This window comes from Saccopteryx leptura, chromosome 2 (assembly GCF_036850995.1).
Source record: "Saccopteryx leptura isolate mSacLep1 chromosome 2, mSacLep1_pri_phased_curated, whole genome shotgun sequence".
NCBI lineage: Eukaryota > Metazoa > Chordata > Mammalia > Chiroptera > Emballonuridae > Saccopteryx > Saccopteryx leptura.
Genome location: NC_089504.1, coordinates 182,385,942 through 182,404,304, shown reverse-complemented (window position 1 = coordinate 182,404,304; position 18,363 = coordinate 182,385,942). Strand labels below are relative to the sequence as shown.

Sequence of the window (18,363 nt, the reverse complement as noted above, 5' to 3'; positions counted from 1 at the left end):
ACTGTCATCCTGGGCTGTTTCGGATTGGCCTAAATAATATAAGGCGGGCCTTGGGGGAGCGTAGGAAGGGCGGGGACCCGGATGTGTGTGGTGGCGGTGGCCGAAGAGCTCGAGTGCGAGCTGAGAGGCCTATGGATGAGGAGGACGCGGCGGCCCCGGTAGGCGGGGATCGGGGGCGGGTCCCAGAGATCTCGGGTCTCCCCAGAGCCTGAGGCGGGAGGCGGGGGTCTTGGGCGAGGGCTCCGAGGTCCTGGGCGGAGCCTTGCACTCCGGTCTCGAGGCTTGCTGCGTCTGGACCTTTGACCGGGTGCGGGGCTTGGGAAGACTGGGCGTAGTCACACTGATAGGCCGGCGGCGTTGCCCTCGGGTCTCATCTGAGTGACCAGGCCGTGCCCGGGGTGGAGGCGGGGACTGGTGCGGCAGCCACTCGCCGGTGTCATGGCTGTGAGGTTCTGGGCAAGCAGATGCCTCTAGGTCTGGGGTGCCAGTGCCCTGGCCGAGTGCCTGGGAGGGCAGTCCTACTGCTGCCCCGCAGGTGCCTACCCTTCTGGGCCACTTGGTGGCTTGTAGCTATTGCAAAAAAGTCTAAATAGGCGCCTTGGGATTGAATTCAGCCCATCCAACGCTGACTAAGCACCTACTGTGTGCAAAGCAGTCAGGTCTTGATGGACCCTGTCTCAAGGTTTGGGGGATAGGAAGAGAAAAGTATCTCACCTTTTTCTCACTGTCGGCTCCCAGGAAACATTCATTCATTCATTCATTCATTCATTCATGTTAGCACCATTGGTGAATCAAACATCCAGATTGTCCTACTCCTCTCCATCTTCACTGCTGCCATCTTAGAAAATGTCATCTCTCATCTGTTGTGACAACCTCATAATTAGTTGTTAGCCACTCTCACTCCTTTTATGATCGGTTCTCCTACCAACAACCTGAATGATCTTTAAGACCTAACAAACCTTAAGTTCTTATCATTTCCTTGCTTGAAACCCTCTACAGGTTTCCCAGGACACTTGGAATAATATATAAACTACTCATTATGGTCTGTAGGACCTTGATCTAGCCTCTGCCTTCTCATCCTGGTTTTGTATTTTCTCTCCTTTTCCCTATATGTCAGCCACCCTGGCCTTCCTATTTCTTTACCATGCTAACCAGGACCTGTGTCCTGGCTGTGCCTTGTGCCTGGAATGCTCCTTCTTGGACTTGTCACGTGCCTTGTTCCTCCTCATCTCAACTCAGATGTCACCTCAGAGAGGCCTTCTTTAGATAGTGTTCACCCCATGTTCTTTATCACCTCACACTGCTTTGTCCTCCACTGTCTAACAGTTATGCCTGTTATGCCTCCTTACACTAGAATGGAAGCCTTACGAGAACAGGAATCCCATGCATGTTGTTCACAGCATGTCCTTAGCACCCAGAACAGTAAAGGTTGAATGAATGGGTGAGGATGGAGATTGTTGAGGTCAGTCTGGGAAACTGGTTTCAAGTCCTTACCACATTCCAAGTAAAACCAGCTGAGATTCTTTGCTACGGACCCTGCTTCCTCAATCCCCTTCTCCCCAACCATAGGTTTGTTCTCATGAACAAGATGGATGACCTCAATCTGCACTACCGGTTTCTGAATTGGCGCCGGAGGATCCGGGAGATTAGGGAGGTCCGGGCTTTTCGGTATCAGGAGAGGTTCAAGCACATTCTTGTAGATGGAGACACTTTGAGGTAAGTTTAGGGGAGTTTTTTCCACATTTTCCTTTGTATGCCAGATCTTAGAGATGAAAAAGGGCCTCTTTTTTAGAGGTTGAGGACTGTTAACACCAGTGTTTTTCATCCACCAATCTGCCAGAAATTTCGAGCCAGTCTGCAAAAGAGTTAACCACCCTGATGTTCTGTGTAGGTTACAGACCCAGTGATTACAGACAACCTCAGACTGGCAGTTGAAAACCGCTGGTCTACACTACAGTGGGAGGGGAATGCTGTTGACTGTGGAGTCCTTTCATAGTGGCACAGTGTGTGCTACTTCCCCCTGCACTCCCTTCTCCTCGTGTCTCTGGGTCACTGTCCTGGCTACATTGGAAGCAATCATGTGAGAGATAGAAGGTGGCTGGGGGTCTCAGGAGTTGCCCAAGTACCTGTTGAGAGGATTCCAGTGGGTCTTTGGGGTATCAGTGTCTCCTTTTCTCCCAGCATCTAAAGGGTTGCCTTAGGTGAAGAATGGCCATTTCAAAGGCAGTGGATTTCCTGTTTGGGGAAGGACAGCTATGTAGTGTATCCTGTTCACCACCTTACAACCCTTTGGATTATGTTTGTGTTTCTTTTCTCCCTCTGTTCTGGCTTGAACCCCTTCCCTGACTCCTTCCGAGCCTAACTCTTTCACAAAATTGTCACTGAAGGGGCAGAGGAAGTAGTGCTATTTGGCTTGGAAACAAGAAAGCTGAGGAGTGGAGACTGAATAACTGTCTTCCAGTCTACGAAGGGCTTTGTTACAGAGGATAGAGACCAGCCGTTCTCCAGCTCCACTGAGGACAGAGCCAGAGGAAAAGGGCCAAAGCTGCAGCATGAGGGATTGAGGTTAGACAGGGTTGTGAGACCCCCAAATAGTCACCTGAGGGAAGCTCTGTTTTCTTTTCCTTCTGGAAATGAAGAAACTAAGTTTGTGTTGGTCTGGTGTGGGTTGGACCCTGATTGAAGGCAGCGGGAGGAGTGGGTGACCTCAAGTATCTTGTGGTATCTGTGCAGATGTCCTGAAGTGTGTTCTAATGGATTTTCCTCTGTGCTGGCCTTCGCAGGGTGGAGGTTGGTGATGAGGCCCTTCCCCCAGCTCCTAGGCTAGACTACTAATGGGACTTCCCACTCATTCCTCCTTTAGTTACCATGGAAACTCCGGTGAAGTTGGCTGCTATGTGGCTTCTCGACCCCTGACTAAAGACAGCAATTATTTTGAGGTGGGCAGAGCAGGGCATGAGATCATTAAGCTCCAAGGACCTCTTTTACTAGATTCACGATCTGGGCCTTTTATTTTTCCATCAGGGCTGTCCAGTTGTCTGGGAAAAGGGCACAGGATAGTATGGTGCCTAATCTGAGTGATAGGAGTCCGGTCATGTTGTCCCTTCTGCTCTCCTGCCCCTCATCTAAGTAGACTTTGGCCCATATCCCGGACTTTGACCCATGTCCTTTGCCATCCCCTAACCCAACCCCAGCATCTACTTCATCTCCTATCCATTAATTGGAAATTATTTTCTAAGTAATCACAGTAAAGCAGGCCCATCCTCTCAGATCTCCCTCTGAGTGCCCTGTCCTTTTCTCTGATTCCCATGTCTGTTGTCTCTTTGAGCCTCAGCCTGCTTTGATGTCTAACTCCCCTTTCCCACACCCCCAGCAGTTCCCATTTCCCGTCTGTACTAACTATGCCATGCTTTCCCTCCAGGTGTCTATCGTGGACAGCGGTGTCCGAGGCACCATTGCTGTGGGGCTAGTCCCTCAGTACTACAGTTTGGATCACCAGCCTGGCTGGTTGCCTGACTCTGTAGCCTACCATGCTGATGATGGCAAGTGAGTTGCCTCCTGTGGAACCTGACCCCCTTCCTATGGATTCAAGAATCTTAAAAACAAAGGACTACTTCAGAGTGGCTTTTGCCATTCCTTCACTAATCTTGGGGTGTTTTCATAGACTTCTCTGATCAGGACAGGACAATCCACCATGGAGGTTTGCAGACTTAGAGGGAAGGGTGGAACTCATGCTAGGACATAGGTAGATGCTATCACAGAATGACTGTGAGCCGCGAGATGAGGTCTCAGCTACTGGTACTGGGGAGAACTTGGGAGGCTTGGCTCGGGTCCTTTGTCTGTGCTACTCTGTCCACAGGCTGTACAATGGCCGAGCCAAGGGTCGCCAGTTTGGGTCAAAGTGCAACTCTGGGGACCGGATTGGCTGCGGTATTGAGCCTGTGTCCTTTGAGGTACAGACTGCTCAGATCTTCTTTACCAAAAATGGGAAGCGGGTAAGTGAAAAATCCCAAGTTGGGTTTTGAGTGGTTTGAAGCTATTTAAGAATTTGTGGGAATGATAAGAAAGACTCTCCTGGCTGGGGCTTGCCCAGGGACCCAGAGGGATCAGGTCCCATCTCCTTCAGTCCAGCCTCAGGTTCTCCTGAAGACCCCTGATGTAGGAGAAGACGCTTTCCTGCCCAGGGGAAGCTGGGACATCAGCAGGTGGAAGATGCAGGGGCAGCAGGTGCAGTGTAGGGTGAGCAGAAATGGAAGGGGACAGAATTGTGTGATTTGGGGGAGGGTTTCAAGCAGGAACAAACAGGTTACGGCCTGGTTGCATAAGCTGGAGTCCTCTTTGGATTTTTTTTTTTCCTCTTTGGATTTTTGACTTGAATACTTTCAAGGATATTTTCTTTCTGTGTTTTATTTTCCTTGTTTCATTTCTTCCCTTTCCTCTTCAGAGAGAGACTAGTAATTGTGAGGAGATCGCATAGAGCACACAGCAGAGAGCCACCCAGCTCGATCTCCCACCCTGGGAAAAGGGCTTTCTCCGGCCTTGGCTGAGAGGCCCCACTGCCACAGCCCCAGACCTGACACTCTCCTGCTTCAGTGCACACTCACGCTCACCCAAAGTGTTTGGCAGCAGGTTGAGAGACTTGTGTTTGCTTTCTAGCTCTGTGGATACCCTGCTCGGCCAGGAGCAGGCTTTAAAATTTTATCTGTATCTCTATTTTTCTGTCTGTGAGTGTATGTGATAATTTTTTTTGCATCATCTCAAAAGTATCTTGTGAGAATTAGGTGAGCTATGGAAAAGTGAGCCAGATGGCAGCTCCCTCCCTTCCCCCACTGCAGGTGGGCTCCACTATCATGCCCATGTCCCCAGATGGGCTGTTCCCAGCAGTGGGCATGCACTCCCTGGGTGAGGAGGTACGGCTGCACCTCAACGCTGAGCTGGGCCGTGAGGATGACAGTGTCATGATGGTGGACAGTTATGAGGATGAATGGGGCCGGCTGCATGATGTCAGAGTCTGTGGAACTGTAAGTAAAGGGCAGTAGAGGTAAGGCGGGAGAGCTGGGCAGGATTCCTGGGGGGCCACATAAGCATGTCTGATTTGCTTAGAATTGGGGATGAGATCAGTGTCTTTTTTAGGGTTTTGGGAAATGGGAATTTTGGCAGGGTACCTGGGCCTCGACAGGATTCTTTGATGTTTTCTTAGTGCTGCTTTGCTTGCTTCCCTTCCCTTTGAGAAGCTTTACTTTCAGAACAAGTAGTAGTTCTTTGCCTTCTTTGGTTCCTTTAGCACCTGGTGCCCTCTGCTGTCCTGCACACCTGCCTTTGAGAGGCTGAGGCTGATCGGGAGGCAGGGGGCCTGGATCCCCCTTTGGACTTGATTTCATTTTAGCTGACCCAGCCTTTCTGTTCACTGTGGAGCAGGTGTGGTCACAAGTCCCACTCATGTGGAAGGTTTTTTGAGATAGTTTTTGAGTAAGTGTTGATGTCAGTTTCTTCTGTCTTTCTCCTACATTTTATAGAGGATAGAATAGAGGCACATTAGGTCAGTGAGCCTGACCAGGCAGTGGCACAATGGATAGAGCGTCGGACTGGGATGCGGAGGACCCAGGTTCGAGACCCCGAGGTCGCCCGCTTGAGCGCGGGCTCATCTGGTTTGAGCTAAAGCTCACTGGCTTGAGCCCAAGGTCACTGTCTCGAGCAAGGGGTCACTCGGTCTGCTGAAGGCCCACAGTCAAGGCACAGATGAGAAAGCAATCAATGAACAACTAAGGTGTTGCAACGTGCAAGGAAAAACTAATGATTGATGCTTCTCATCTCTCCGTTCCTGTCTCTGTTAAAAAAAAAAAAAAAAAGGTCAGTGAGAATCCTTGACCTTCCAAAGCTTGCTTTTTTATACATCTTCTTGTCATACCTGCTTTAGTCTTTCCCTGACTTTTAAATTTCCTTGGGAAGTGTATGGACCTTGAAAAGGAAAATTCTTCCTATCTACCCTGCACTTCATGCTGGATTGGGAGTGGATGGATGCTGAGTCAGGGGTCTGGGCCCTGACCTCTAGTGGGCTGCTCAGGCCTTCCACTTTCCTTTTTTTTTTCTTTTTTTTTCTTTTTTTTTTCCTGAAGCTGGAAACCGGGAGGCAGTCAGACAGACTCCCACATGCACCCGACTGGGATCCACCCGGCACGCCCACCAGGGGGCGATGCTCTGCCCATCCGGGGCTTCGCTCTGTCGCGACCAGAGCCACTCTAGTGCCTGGGGCAGAGGCCAAGGAGCCATCCCCAGCACCCGGGCCATCTTTTTGCTCCAATGGAGCCTCAGCTGCAGGAGGGGAAGAGAGAGACAGAGAGGAGGGGGGGGGGTGGAGAAGCAGATGGGCGCTTCTCCTGTGTGCCCTGGCCAGGAATCGAACCCGGGACTCCTGCATGCCAGGCCGACACTCTACCACTGAGCCAACCGGCCAGGGCCAGGCCTCCCACTTTCAATTGTCCCTCTGCTGCCCTATTACTCCCAGCCCAACCTTTTCTCCACCCTCCCTCTCCCCCTTCTGAAGTTGAAGGTGAGTCATACTCAAGGAGAATGGCAGAAAGTGTGCTGTCCTGCTTCTAACACTCTGCACACCCGCTGACACAGGTTGCAAGGACTGCAGTGGCTCTGAGCCAGGAGGCCTCACATGCCCACTCCTTGACCCGTGTTTCTTCCCTTTCTTTTCCCCTTCCACCATCATTTTTTTTTTTTTTAATTTTTTTTTTTTAATTTTATTTATTCATTTTTTAGAGAGGAGAGAGAAAGGGAGAAAGAGAGACAGAGAGGGAGAGAGAGAGGAGAGAGAGAGAAGGTGGGGAGGAGCAGGAAGCATCAACTCCCATATGTGCCTTGACCAGGCAAGCCCAGGGTTTCGAACCGGCGACCTCAGCGTTTCCAGGTCGACGCTTTATCCACTGCGCCACCACAGGTCAGGCCTCCACCATCATTTTGACAACATCTACAGAGTTGAACTTGGGATTGAGCCAGCGCAGTGTTCCCGCTCTTGTCCCTGACCTCTCCTCAAGAGTGTTTCCCTGGCATCCTTTCCCTGTCTGGACCTGTCCCCAGCTCCTCCCAGGCAGTTTTCTCTAATTGATGCGAAATCCTGTTGACATTTATAAATAGTACTTGTTCCTCTCTGCCCTCCCCCCAGTGCCCTTAGGCCATGTGTTGAAGAATGTTATTTTTTAGACAAAGGCTGTTGAGTTTGAATCTTCTCTCAGACCTTCACTGCAGCTGTGACAGCTGTCAGGGGCACTATACTCCCTGAGCACATGCTCCTCGGGGGCAGACGGGCATGCGCCTCCTGAGGGACGTGTGCCTCTGTTGTAGTCTTGCCAACTACACCATTTTCAAATGAGGGTGACTTACGCAATTTCTTCCATCCCTTTGGCCCAAAACTGCTACTTGTATCCTGACCTCCCTTTTGTGATCATGCACTGAGTTTCTGATCCAGCAATCAGAGTTATGTCAGCGTGGAGGAGCCAAGAAGAAGCCATTTGGACTGTGCCTGTGCCTCCTAGTTCCCTGTCCAGCACAGCTGTTTCTCTTCCCTTTCTGTTTTTGTTTTTGTTTTCCCATTGACCTCTGGGGGGAGCCCTTACCTGGGACCTAAGACCTTTGCTGTGTTGAAGCCTATTTCTTCTTCCCTGGGTGATATTCCCAAGAGATCAACATTTACCAGAAAAGTTTGAGAAAGACTTTGGTGCCATCCAGTCCAGGGTTTCACTGTGGGCATTTTAGGTGAGACAGTTCATTGCTGGGCAAAATGCTTAGCATCCTTGCTTTAGATGCCTCGCGCTGGTATCATCTCCCATAGTCATTGTGACAGCCACATATTCTCAAATATCATTTTATGCTGTTGATGAAAAAACAGTGCCAGAGAAGTGAAGAAACTTGGTCAGAGGACAAAAAGTAAATTGTTGGCCCTGGCTGGGTATCTCGGTTGTTTAGCAGTGGTAGTCAACCTGGTCCCTACTGCCCGTGGGCATTCCAGCTTTCATGGTGGGTGGTAGCGGAGCAACCAAAGTATAAATAAAAAGATAGATTTAACTATAGTAAGTTTTATAAAGATTTATTCTGCCATGCCTGACCAGGCAGTGGCACAGTGGATAGAGCGTCGGACTAGGATGCAGAGGATCCAGGTTCGAGACCCTGAGGTTGCCGGCTTGAGCCCCGGCTCATCTGGTTTGAGCAAAAAGCCCACCAGCTTGAACCCAAGGTTGCTGGCTCCAGCAGGGGGTTACTCGGTCTGCTGAAGGCCCGCAGTCAAGGCACATGTGAGAGAGCAATCAATGAACAACTAAGGTGTTGCAAAGCGCAATGAAAAACTAATGATTGATGCTTCTCATCTCTCTCCGTTCTTGTCTGTCTATCCTTCTCTCTGACTCTCTGTCTCTTGAAAAAAAAAAAAAAGGGCCCTGGCCGGTTGGCTCAGTGGTAGAGCGTCGGCCTGGCGTGCAGGAGTCCTGGGTTCGATTATCGGCCAGGGCACACAGGAGAAGCGCCCATCTGCTTCTCCACCCCTCCCCCTCTCCTTCCTCTCTGTCTCTCTCTTCCCCTCCCGCAGCCGAGGCTCCATTGGAGTAAAGATGGCCCGGGTGCTGGGGATGGCTCTGTGGCCTCTGCCTCAGGCGCTAGAATGGCTCTGGATGCAACAGAGTGACGCCCCAGAGGGGCAGAACATCGCCCCCTGGTGGGTATGCCGGGTGGATCCCGGTCGGGCGCATGCGGGAGTCTGTCTGACTGCCTCTCCATTTCCAGCTTCGGAAAAATAAATTAAAAAAAAAAAGATTTTTTTTTTAAATTTTTTATTTATTCATTTTAGAGAGGAGAGAGAGAGACAGAGAGGAGAGACAGAGAGAGATGAGGGGAGCAGCTGGAAGCATCAACTCCCATATGTGCCTTGACCAGGCAAGCCCAGGGTTTCGAACCGGCAACCTCAGCATTTCCAGGTGGACGCTTTATCCACTGCGCCACCACAGGTCAGGCAAAAAAAAAAAAAGATTTATTCTGCCAAACTTAGCGAAAATTCGACATAAAGTACTTGGTAAGTAATTATTATTATATGCTTTAACTTGCTGTAACTCTGCTTTATAAATTTTATAAAGTAGAGTTACTTCCCTACTTTATAAATCACCATGACTGTGGAACTGGTGGGCGGTTAGAAAATTTTACTACTAACAGAGATACAAAAGTGGGCGGTAGGTATAAAAAGGTTGACTACCCCTGAGTTAGAGTGTTGTCCCAAAGTACAGAGGTTGCTGGTTCATCACCAGTCAGGGCACATACAGGAGCCCATTAATGTTCCTGTTTCTCTTTCTCTTTCCTCTCTAAAATGAATTTAAAAAACAAAACAAACAGGGGAATTAGTAGCAAAACTAAGCCCAGATATTTATTCTTCGACCCCTCCCCACTGCCTTTTTGTTGTCAAGTATGTACTGTTACGTTCTGCCCAGGCCAGTTGATGAATCTGGAGTTTCCGGGCTTCAGTTCTCACTTCCTTGGGATTCTCCTTTCTAGTTTCTAAGCCAAGGATAAGCTAGGTGAGCTTATTTGGCGGCCTTGGCATTCTTTTTTACTCCCAGCTCTTTTTCTCCATTTTGCAGTCTCAATCATCCTTTCTTCTCCCTTCTCACTGGTTCTTTCTGTAAAGAAGAGCAAATTCAATTCCTGACCCTTTTATCTCTCCAACATTCATTATGAAAATTTTCAAACATACAAAAAGTTGAAAAAATACTACAGTGAACACTCATATACCTAAGACCTAGATTCAACAGTTGTTAATTTTTAGTCATCTTTGCTTAATCCGAGTATCTATATGTAGTCAGACCTGGCTTTGTTTTGAGTGAAATCCTTCCCTTGATTCCTGTGGCCTTAGTATCCCCTCCTAAAGAGTTCTCCTCCCCATACTCTGAGGGTGTTGAAGTATTGCTACTGTGTTGCTTAGGGATGGGGGTGTTACCCCATATCTCATCCCTGGCTTTTAAAGTGAGCTAGGGAGTGGAGGGTGGGGGGCAGCTGGTAAAGCTGGAGGGTTGGACTCATTCTGTCTTTGTTTCCTGTTCAGAGCTCCTCTGACAACTCAGTGATGGGGCAACAGCTTTGGTACACAAAGAGGAGTGAATGAAGCCTCACCTCCCAGGGGTCCTTCATGGACCCAACCTAGGAGGAAACCATGTTGGGACCTGAACTAGCTGGTGGGGAGCATGTTCTTAGTTCCTATTTCAGCTGCTTCTAGGCCCTTCGGGCACTGAGTCGTCATTTGCTCCTGTCAAAATGGATTAGGTTCTATGCTGGCAGGAGAAGGAGGGCGGGTACGAGCAGGAAGGTAGAGGCTGAGAAGGTGCTGCTGGGACAAGGAGAGGGTGGGGTACAGAAAGCTCTCTGCACTCTGGTCTGCAGCCTCTCCTCTGTGGCATTGAGTCCGCCTGTTTGGCCTCTCGAGGCTTTGGTTGTGTTTGGAGGGACACATGAGAGGCATGGAGGCTTGAGACCCCCAAGGAAAGTGTTCTTCCTACCCCCACCAAAGATGTCGAGGAACATTCCTGTAGATTGGGCATTGTTTGAAGAGAAACATTGGGAGGGCAGTTTGGTCATTTAGGGTAGAGTCATCTGGGAAGTGGTCATCTGTCCTGGGGAAACAGTGCTTAGCTCTGGGAGCCCAAGAGCCCATTCTAGTTGGATGTAGTTTCCTTGTTTGTGATTGGCATTTTCAGTCAGTTGTAGCTTTGGGGTGACTGTTAATGTCTAGGGAGCACCAGTTTGTTGGCATGTTCCAGTATAACCCATTTCTGATTTAGGGAAAGGCAAAAAACGTGTATTGATCATGTACTGGGTCTCAGGCTCCATGCTAAGCACTTGATACTCACTTCATTTTGCCTTCTCACCTGATTTTGGAGATGCAGATATTAGTATCCTGACTTTACTGAAGAAATTGAAGCCTATGGAAGTGAAATTCATGCCTGACAAGGCACTGGTGCAGTGAATAGGGTGTCGGACTGGGATGCAGAAGACCCATGTGTGAGCTCTGTGGTTGAGCATGGGCTTATCTGGCTTGAGTGTGGGTTCGTTGGCTTGAGCCTAAAGGTCACTGGCTTGAAGCCCAAAGTCGCTGGCTTGAGCCCAAGGTCACTGGCTTGAGCAAGGGGTCACTCTGTCTGCTGTAGCTCCCAGTAAAGGTCCATATGAGAAAGCAATCAATGAACAACTGAGGAGCCACAATGAAGACTTGATACTTCTTATCTCTCTCCCTTCCTGCCTGTCCCTCTCTGTCCCTCTCTCTGTGTCACACAAAAAAAGTGAAAGTCACTTGCTTAAGATTAGTGACTAGTAAGTAATAGGAGTTAGGATATGAACTGAAGTCTGTTTGATTCCCTTTCAAACTAAGAGGCATCTGAGGCACAGATTAAGGGACCAACTTCAAGCTTCTAGCAACTAAGACTCTAGGGACTAAACCTCACATCTCTAGGTTCCCAATAGCCCTAGACTAAGGAGGGGAGGAGTAGACTCAAGCAAGGATCTGTTAAGGAGGCCAAACTTCCCCTCACTCTGTCCCTCTAAGTGCTCTGAGAAGGCTCTGGAAGGTTTGCGGGGACTTTGCCCAGGAGCAGGAGAGTGGATCCAAGAGGACCAGATGAATTGGGGTGGCTCCCATCCTGAGAGATGGGTGGTTCCTCTCTCCAAGTGGGTAAATTGTGCAGGGATCTCATCTTCCAGGCCAGCAGCAGTCTGTTTGAACTGCTCTGTGGAGTGGGCTGGGTTTTAGAGTCCTGTGTCAGTGTGTTTCATTTCCCAGGCTGTTAGCTTAAAGAAGCATCCCTGTCCTATTCACAGACAGCACTGCAGGGTCGCCCTTCTGGGGGTGGGGGGGAGGTAGAGGAAATGGCTGGGTGGGTTTTTCTCAAGGATCAGGGTCTGGATCTGTTGTTTCTTGGCTCTGGAAGTGGAGAACACTGTTTCCTATGCTGAGCCCAACTGGATGGAGTGGGTCTAGAGCAGCTGTGGGGTCCCCCACCCAGTTCTGGAATGTTGGATGGAAAGGGTGGGTTGGGGGCTGCTCAGACTCGGTGGGGTGGAAGCTCGTTAGCATACATCAAGCTGCATCCCTTCAGACTTATGGGGAGAGATGCAGAGGAGGAACCCAGACCAAGCCGAGAACATGCAGAAGACCAGAAACAGAATTCAAACAGTGTGGGTCTCAGTCAGTATCCAAAAATTGAGAAGGCGATGTACAGCGCACCTCCCTGATGGGACGAAGCAGTGTGACATATGGAGAAGACTGGATTAGGAATGTTGAAAGAAAAGTCACCGAAACCCAAGATGTGTAAGGCCCTGGCTTTAGAAATGAGAGGAGTCTGTCTGGGTGTGAATTTAGGTGATCTCCTGTACATCTCTGGCTTTTACCCTGACTGCACCCCCACCCCACTCCCAACCTCTGCCTCATGTTCTCTTTGGAGAGGTAAAGCGGGTAGACTTGAGGTGGCAGACTTTTGGGAGTCCCGAGCTGAGAAGGAGACCAAGTCCGTTTATTTCCTCTGTGAAGTGGGTGGTAAGGATGTAGTTCTGCCTCTGCTTAAGACAGAGGCTTCTCGCCCTGGCCGGTTGGCTCAACGGTAGAGCGTCGGCCTGGCGTGCGGGGACCCGGGTTCGATTCCCGGCCAGGGCCCATAGGAGAAGCGCCCATTTGCTTCTCCACCCCCCCCCCTTCCTCTCTGTCTCTCTCTTCCCCTCCCGCAGCCAAGGCTCCATTGGAGCAAAGATGGCCCGGGCGCTGGGGATGACTCCTTGGCCTCTGCCCCAGGGGCTAGAGTGGCTCTGGTCCCGACCCCCCCCCCCAGGGGCAGAGCATCGCCCCCTGGTGGGCGTGCCAGGTGGATCCCGGTCCAGCGCATGCGGGAGTCTGTCTGACTGTCTCGCCCCATTTCCAGCTTCAGAAAAATACAAAAAAAAAAAAAAATTAAAAAAAAAAAAAAAAAAAAGACAGAGGCTTCCACACAGGTGTGGGTGAGCATAATTCCTTTCTTGTTCAGGCAGTAGCTCTTTAAGGGGTGAGAGGTCAGCGTCCCAAGGTTTGCCATGGATGAATGAAGGAGGTCCCTAGGGAGTGTGTATTCCTCAGGGCTGGAAGGGTGGGAAGGTTGAAGAAAGTGTTAAGAGGCGGTTTGGCTAATTAAAAAGGGATTAAGGAGCCTGATTAAGGCGGTGGCGCAGTGGCTAGAGCGTCAGACTGGGAAGCGGAAGACCCAGGTTCTAGACCCCGAGGTCACCAGCTTGAGCACGGGCTCATCTGGTTTGAGCAAAGCTCACCAGCTTGGACCCAAACTCGCTGGCTCGAGCAAGGGGTTACTCTGTCTGCTGAAGGCCCATGGTCAAGGCACACATGAGAAAGCAATCAATGAATAACTAAGGTGTCACAACGCGCAACGAAAAACTAATGATTGATGCTTCTCATCTCTCTGTTCCTGTCTGTCTGTCCCTGTCTATCCCTCTCTCTGACTCTCTCTCTATGTAAAAAAATAAAATAAAATAAAAAGGGATTAAGGAATCCCAAGTGATGCTGAAGATAGGGGAAAAAAGGGATGAGGTTGAGTCATAGGCCCATTATTACTATGACAACTGATAAATAAATCCACCCAGATTGGGGGTTGCCACCCCATCATGCCCAGGCAGGACCACTTGAAGAGCCCCAAGAGCCCATCATTCATCTCCCCTCTCCACACTCCACACATCTGCTCCCGCTTGAAAGAGCCACGAGGGGGTGGGTGGGAAACCTGCCTTCCTAGCTTTGCTCTGCCTGTTCCTCTCCCTCACATTAAATGAAGGAGTAGAGCTAGCTCCTCTTGCCACCTTCCTGACCCCAGCTGTGAACAACTCTGTTCGAAGCCAAGTAAAACAAAAATCTTGAGAAATTATTTCAGTTCCATCTCAGACAGAATTGGCTTCTGAACTCGTCTCCCCTCCCTCAAACACCTGGAGTTGGCACCAAATCTGTCCTCAGTAGGCCCCCTAAGAAAGTGGTTGGGTTTCCTCTGAGCCAAGTCTTCTTCAGACATCTTGTTCAGGGGCCCTGGGTGAATGTTTCTCAGCAGGGTTATTCAGGGCAGTGGTGATGTAGCCTGGAGACCCCTATTGTGGTTCCCAGCGCTCAGCCGTCTGGATTGCTGTGCTGCTCTCCTTGTTTCTCCCAGAGCAAGGAGAGGCTCTGTGGCTCAGTAGGCAGGTGGGTACAGTATTCTGCAAGGGGCTTGGCCCTTTTGCTTATGCTGCCATTTTCACTATCCCAACCTCATCCTTGTCCTCTCATGTCTGCTTCGAACGTTGAGGCCCACGTTGTATCTCTAGGATCCTTCACCTTTCAGCCACGGTTTTTTGTCAGATACAGGAAACTGGTCCCCAGACTGCCTGGGGACCAGGCTTCCAGGGTGGGTGTCAGCCTGCCTCTTTCCCCCATTCCCGCTCTTCCCCCACAGCTGCTGGAGTACTTGGGCAAGGGCAAGAGCATCGTTGACGTAGGGCTGGCCCAGGCCCGGCACCCACTGAGCACTCGTAGCCACTACTTCGAGGTGGAGATCGTAGACCCTGGAGAAAAATGCTACATCGCTTTGGGGCTGGCCCGGAAGGTGTGCACTAGGGCTGCTTTTTGCTTGTGGAGCTGATTAGCTCGGGGGCTACTGGGATGGGTCTGAGAGCTCCTGGGAAATCTGGGGGCCAGGCTGCAGAGGGAGGGTCCTAACCTGAGACTGAACACAATGTGTATCTGCTGTGGAAAGGTACAGACCCCAAGTGACCTAGACCTGGGAGTGTGTTGTGACTGTGCCATACATACTGAGCCCTGGCCAGGAAAACCAAGAACCTTTTCACCTTTCCTGCTTCCCCCGCAACTTCAAGTGCCTTAAGGGGGTGAGGCTGCAGGGGTGGTGAGCAGCCATCTGGGTTGTAGCCAATTCTGGAAGACTGAAGATTCAGGTGCTACTCCGTCCTGTCCACTTCTGTGTGTTGTACCCTAAATTTTCTTTTTTCTTCTTTGTACAGGATTATCCCAAGAACAGGCACCCTGGCTGGAGCAGAGGGTCTGTGGCTTATCATGCAGGTGAGCAGGGGCTGCCTTGGGGAAGCTAGGGTTGTGGGGATGTAGAGACATAGGGATATCCATTTCTGACCCCTCACAAGTAGCCTCTCCTCCAGCATCTGGCTGGAGAGACTTTCCCCTGCTGTCATTTGCTTTCCTTCTAAAACTACTTTCTCCTCATCTGTGTTTTTCCTCCAAGCCCTACAAGCCAGGGGAGCAGAGCAGGGTAGGGGATCTGGGCCCAAACGGAACATTACAGGCCTCTGAGTTGGCTCCCTTTGCACCCTTCCTGCAGATTCTGCATTTTCTCTTTTTGATCAGCTTCATTTCCTTTGGGGCTTTCTTTAGAAAGGACAAACCGTGAGTTACTGGTCCCACCTCTCCCTCTAATCCCTGTCGCTCTCCCCTCTCTGACCATCCAACCAGCTCCCTGAGGAATCTCTCACTTAGCACCTGGAGTAGACCCACATTGTCTCTCTCTTTTTTAATCTGGTGTCCTCTTCCAGCTTCTGTCTCCTCCCTTCCTTCCTGCCAGAGAGGGAGGTGGGGAAACATCAGCTTCAAGTAGAGGCCGCTGTTGGCCCGTCCTTCACTGTTCACTGTGCGTTCTCTCCCCTCCAACAGATGATGGGAAGATCTTCCATGGCAGTGGTGTGGGGGACCCTTTTGGGCCACGCTGTTATAAAGGGGACATAATGGGCTGTGGAATCATGTTCCCTCGGGACTACATTCTAGACAGTGAGGGTGAGTGGGGTGGCAGTGGCCAACCAGGTTGGTAGGGCAGAGGGTTGGGGCAGTACCACAGGAGCTCAGTTTTCCTGGCCTTCTAGGTGACAGTGATGACAGTTGTGACACAGTGATTCTGTCCCCGACTGCCCGAGCTGTCCGGAATGTCATGTACTTGCACCAAGAAGGGGAAGAGGAGGAGGAGGAAGAGGAAGAAGAAGAAGATGGGGAAGAGATAGAGCAGGAGCATGAGGGCAAGAAGGTGGTGGTAAGTGTGGAAGGTTTGGGGTTGGACTAGGGTTCTTGGGCCTGGGCAAGGAATGGTATTAGTGGGAATAAAAAGTGGAGCCAGAGTAGGGGAGAGGGGAAGGCCTGGCGCTGCTGTGGGCCTTTTCCTGTTTTGAGATATTGGGAGGGTTGGGTTGGGGGAGACTGGATTCCAGCCCTAGGATGCCCTCTTGTGGTCACTTCTTGCCATCACCCCAAGTCTCTCCATAAGTGATGCTGGGATTTGGAAGGGACTGGGGTCAGGCCTGTGTAGCTCTCTTATCCTCAGAGAAGCCACTACACTCTTCCCTCCACCTCCACCCTCAGGTTTTTTTTACTCGGAATGGCAAGATCATTGGGAAGAAGGATGCTGTTGTACCCTCTGGGGGCTTCTTTCCCACCATCGGAATGCTGAGCTGTGGGGAGAAAGTCAAAGTGGACCTGCACCCCTTGAGTGGCTAGGGACCTGTCCTGTACTCTGGCCCCTTCTTCCTCTCCTGCTCCTTTATAGGACCAGATATCCAGTTGCTGAATTCCTTGAGGATTTGTTTACCTCGCAGACCCAAAGGGTGTTGTCATTCTGCCCCTGTACCAGATCAGGCCCCTGCCAAGCCCTTCTGTGCTGTGTTTCTGTCCTGGTGCCACCCGTCATCAGTCCCTTGGCCCTAGTCCCTGGTTGGACAGGAGCAGACACAAAGAATAGTGTGAAATCAGCAGGTCCCATTTGCTTTGGCCAGTGGGCTCCACACCCCCTTTCCCCATTGGCCCACATGAGTAGAGAAGAGTGAGGACCAGCTCAGCTGCTGTTTGGGCCTAAGGCTTTGCAGAGGGTGGAGTAGAGCTAACCCCTCCCCTACTTACCACAGTATTTCTCCTTACATTTTCTTTTGTTCCCTGTCATCATGTGAACCGGTTGCTGCTGTTATCCCCCCTTGCTGGGCTGGGGGGGGGGGGGCTTTCTTGGGCCCTCTCTTCTTCCACTGACTGCTATCCCAAGAAGACGGCTCTATGATCTCTGTTCTTTCTCCTGAGAGCCAGCTTTCTCACTCCCCACCTGTTCAGGCACTGGAGTTCCACAGAGAATCTGAGTCCCTGGCTCTCCCAGCCAGACACATATCAGTGGGTGCCCATTACTTGTTAATGGCATGAGAGAGGGGCTGTCAGTTGGGGGGGAAGAGCCTGAGGCCTTTGTTCCTCTCTTCCTTGCCATCCTTGGTGTACCAGTGGCACCCTCATGCCTAGTTTCCTGGGATCAGGCTGAGACCTCGAGTATGTCTCTCCATGGTAGAGAGGACAAGACCCCGAAGCTCTCACTGCATGTCCCAGAGGACAGCTGGGCCCCACTTCCCTTCCTGCCCCTGCTTGCTGCCTGTGCCAGTTCTTTGTTTTGTTTCAGTGTTCAATTCCAGCACTTACATGTCTCTTACCCCCTTGACCTCTAGCCCCCTCCCCTTACAGTGACTTCTCCTGAGAGGAAGTGGGAGCAAGAGCTGTTGGCCTTGGTTTGCACAGGATGGTCAGGGCTTTGGGGAAGTGGGGTAGCTGCTGTGCTGCTGGGGTGTCCCCTTGGGCCCTCCTTTCAGGCCCTGCACTATGATGTATGAAGTGTATGTACAGACAGATGTTTATGCAGCCAATAAAGATGGAGTTTCCATATTTATCAGCATAGCCAGGACGTGGGAGTCCTTTCCAGTACATACAGCTGGAGGTGGGGGCAGCCAAGGGCAGCTTGCCCACCAGGACATGTGGACCAATGTGAGGCCAAGGATGGGGACTGCGTATGTTCCATGACCTGCCTCGGAAGATGGGATGCCCTCTGCGCAGGTACAGCCATGAAACACATGAGGCTTTGCCCTTATTGTGAACTCCAAATTCAAGTAAACGTTATAGAAGTTCTTTATTATTAGACAAAAATAGACTCTTCCCCCCCCTTTTCATATGATTTCAGTCTTATCTCTGCTCAGCTGGGAAGGCAACCGAGGGAGTACAATGCTCCCCACACCTCTCCCCTCTCGCTGCCTGCTGGGATCGCCACTGGGTGGAGCTGGCTCCTCTCCAGGGCTGACATGCAGGTGGGGCTGTCCTGATCCCCTCTAGAGCTCAACTGCTGACTCCTCCTCACCCTTCACATGCCCATCTCTGCCATCTGCTCACATGCAAGGTCATCTTCTGGGCCCATCCACTTAGCTTAGCAGGCTGGGGGCTGGGAAGGAGAGCAGTGTCCCAGGCTGATGCCCATGCCCTATTCCTAATGTCGAGGGCTGGCTTCCTGGGTCTCCTGG

The 18,363-nt window shown here is 50.9% G+C and overlaps 1 protein-coding gene across 3 annotated transcripts; it reads left to right on the top strand.

Moving 5' to 3' along the window:
- The first annotated feature begins 53 nt into the window (after positions 1–53).
- On the top strand, positions 54–18,189 carry SPRYD3 (SPRY domain containing 3). Of its 3 annotated transcripts, XM_066369629.1 has the most exons (12): positions 54–158; positions 1,570–1,716; positions 2,864–2,939; positions 3,422–3,546; positions 3,860–3,995; positions 4,836–5,021; positions 14,490–14,639; positions 15,052–15,109; positions 15,713–15,832; positions 15,919–16,082; positions 17,746–17,905; positions 18,030–18,189. In XM_066369629.1, exons 1-12 carry the CDS (start codon positions 82–84, stop codon positions 18,176–18,178), a joined length of 1,548 nt encoding a protein of 515 aa, XP_066225726.1. In that variant the 5' UTR covers positions 54–81; the 3' UTR covers positions 18,179–18,189. The 3 variants fall into 3 exon arrangements, with proteins under 3 accessions (XP_066225726.1, XP_066225727.1, XP_066225728.1); XM_066369630.1 differs by lacking the exon at positions 14,490–14,639; XM_066369631.1 differs by lacking the exons at positions 17,746–17,905; positions 18,030–18,189 and adding an exon at positions 16,409–17,741.
- The last annotated feature ends 174 nt before the right edge of the window (positions 18,190–18,363 follow it).

What these genes read in the sequence shown, in the direction of transcription:
- SPRYD3 (XM_066369629.1), top strand. Translation starts at nt 82, where the DNA reads ATGTGTGTGGTGGCGGTGGCCGAAGAGCTCGAGTGCGAGCTGAGAGGC. An exon ending in TTACCAAAAATGGGAAGCGG is followed by an intron (nt 3,996 to 4,835) that starts GTAAGTGAAAAA and finishes CCCCCACTGCAG; the next exon opens with GTGGGCTCCACTATCATGCC. An exon ending in ATGTCAGAGTCTGTGGAACT is followed by an intron (nt 5,022 to 14,489) that starts GTAAGTAAAGGG and finishes CTTCCCCCACAG; the next exon opens with CTGCTGGAGTACTTGGGCAA.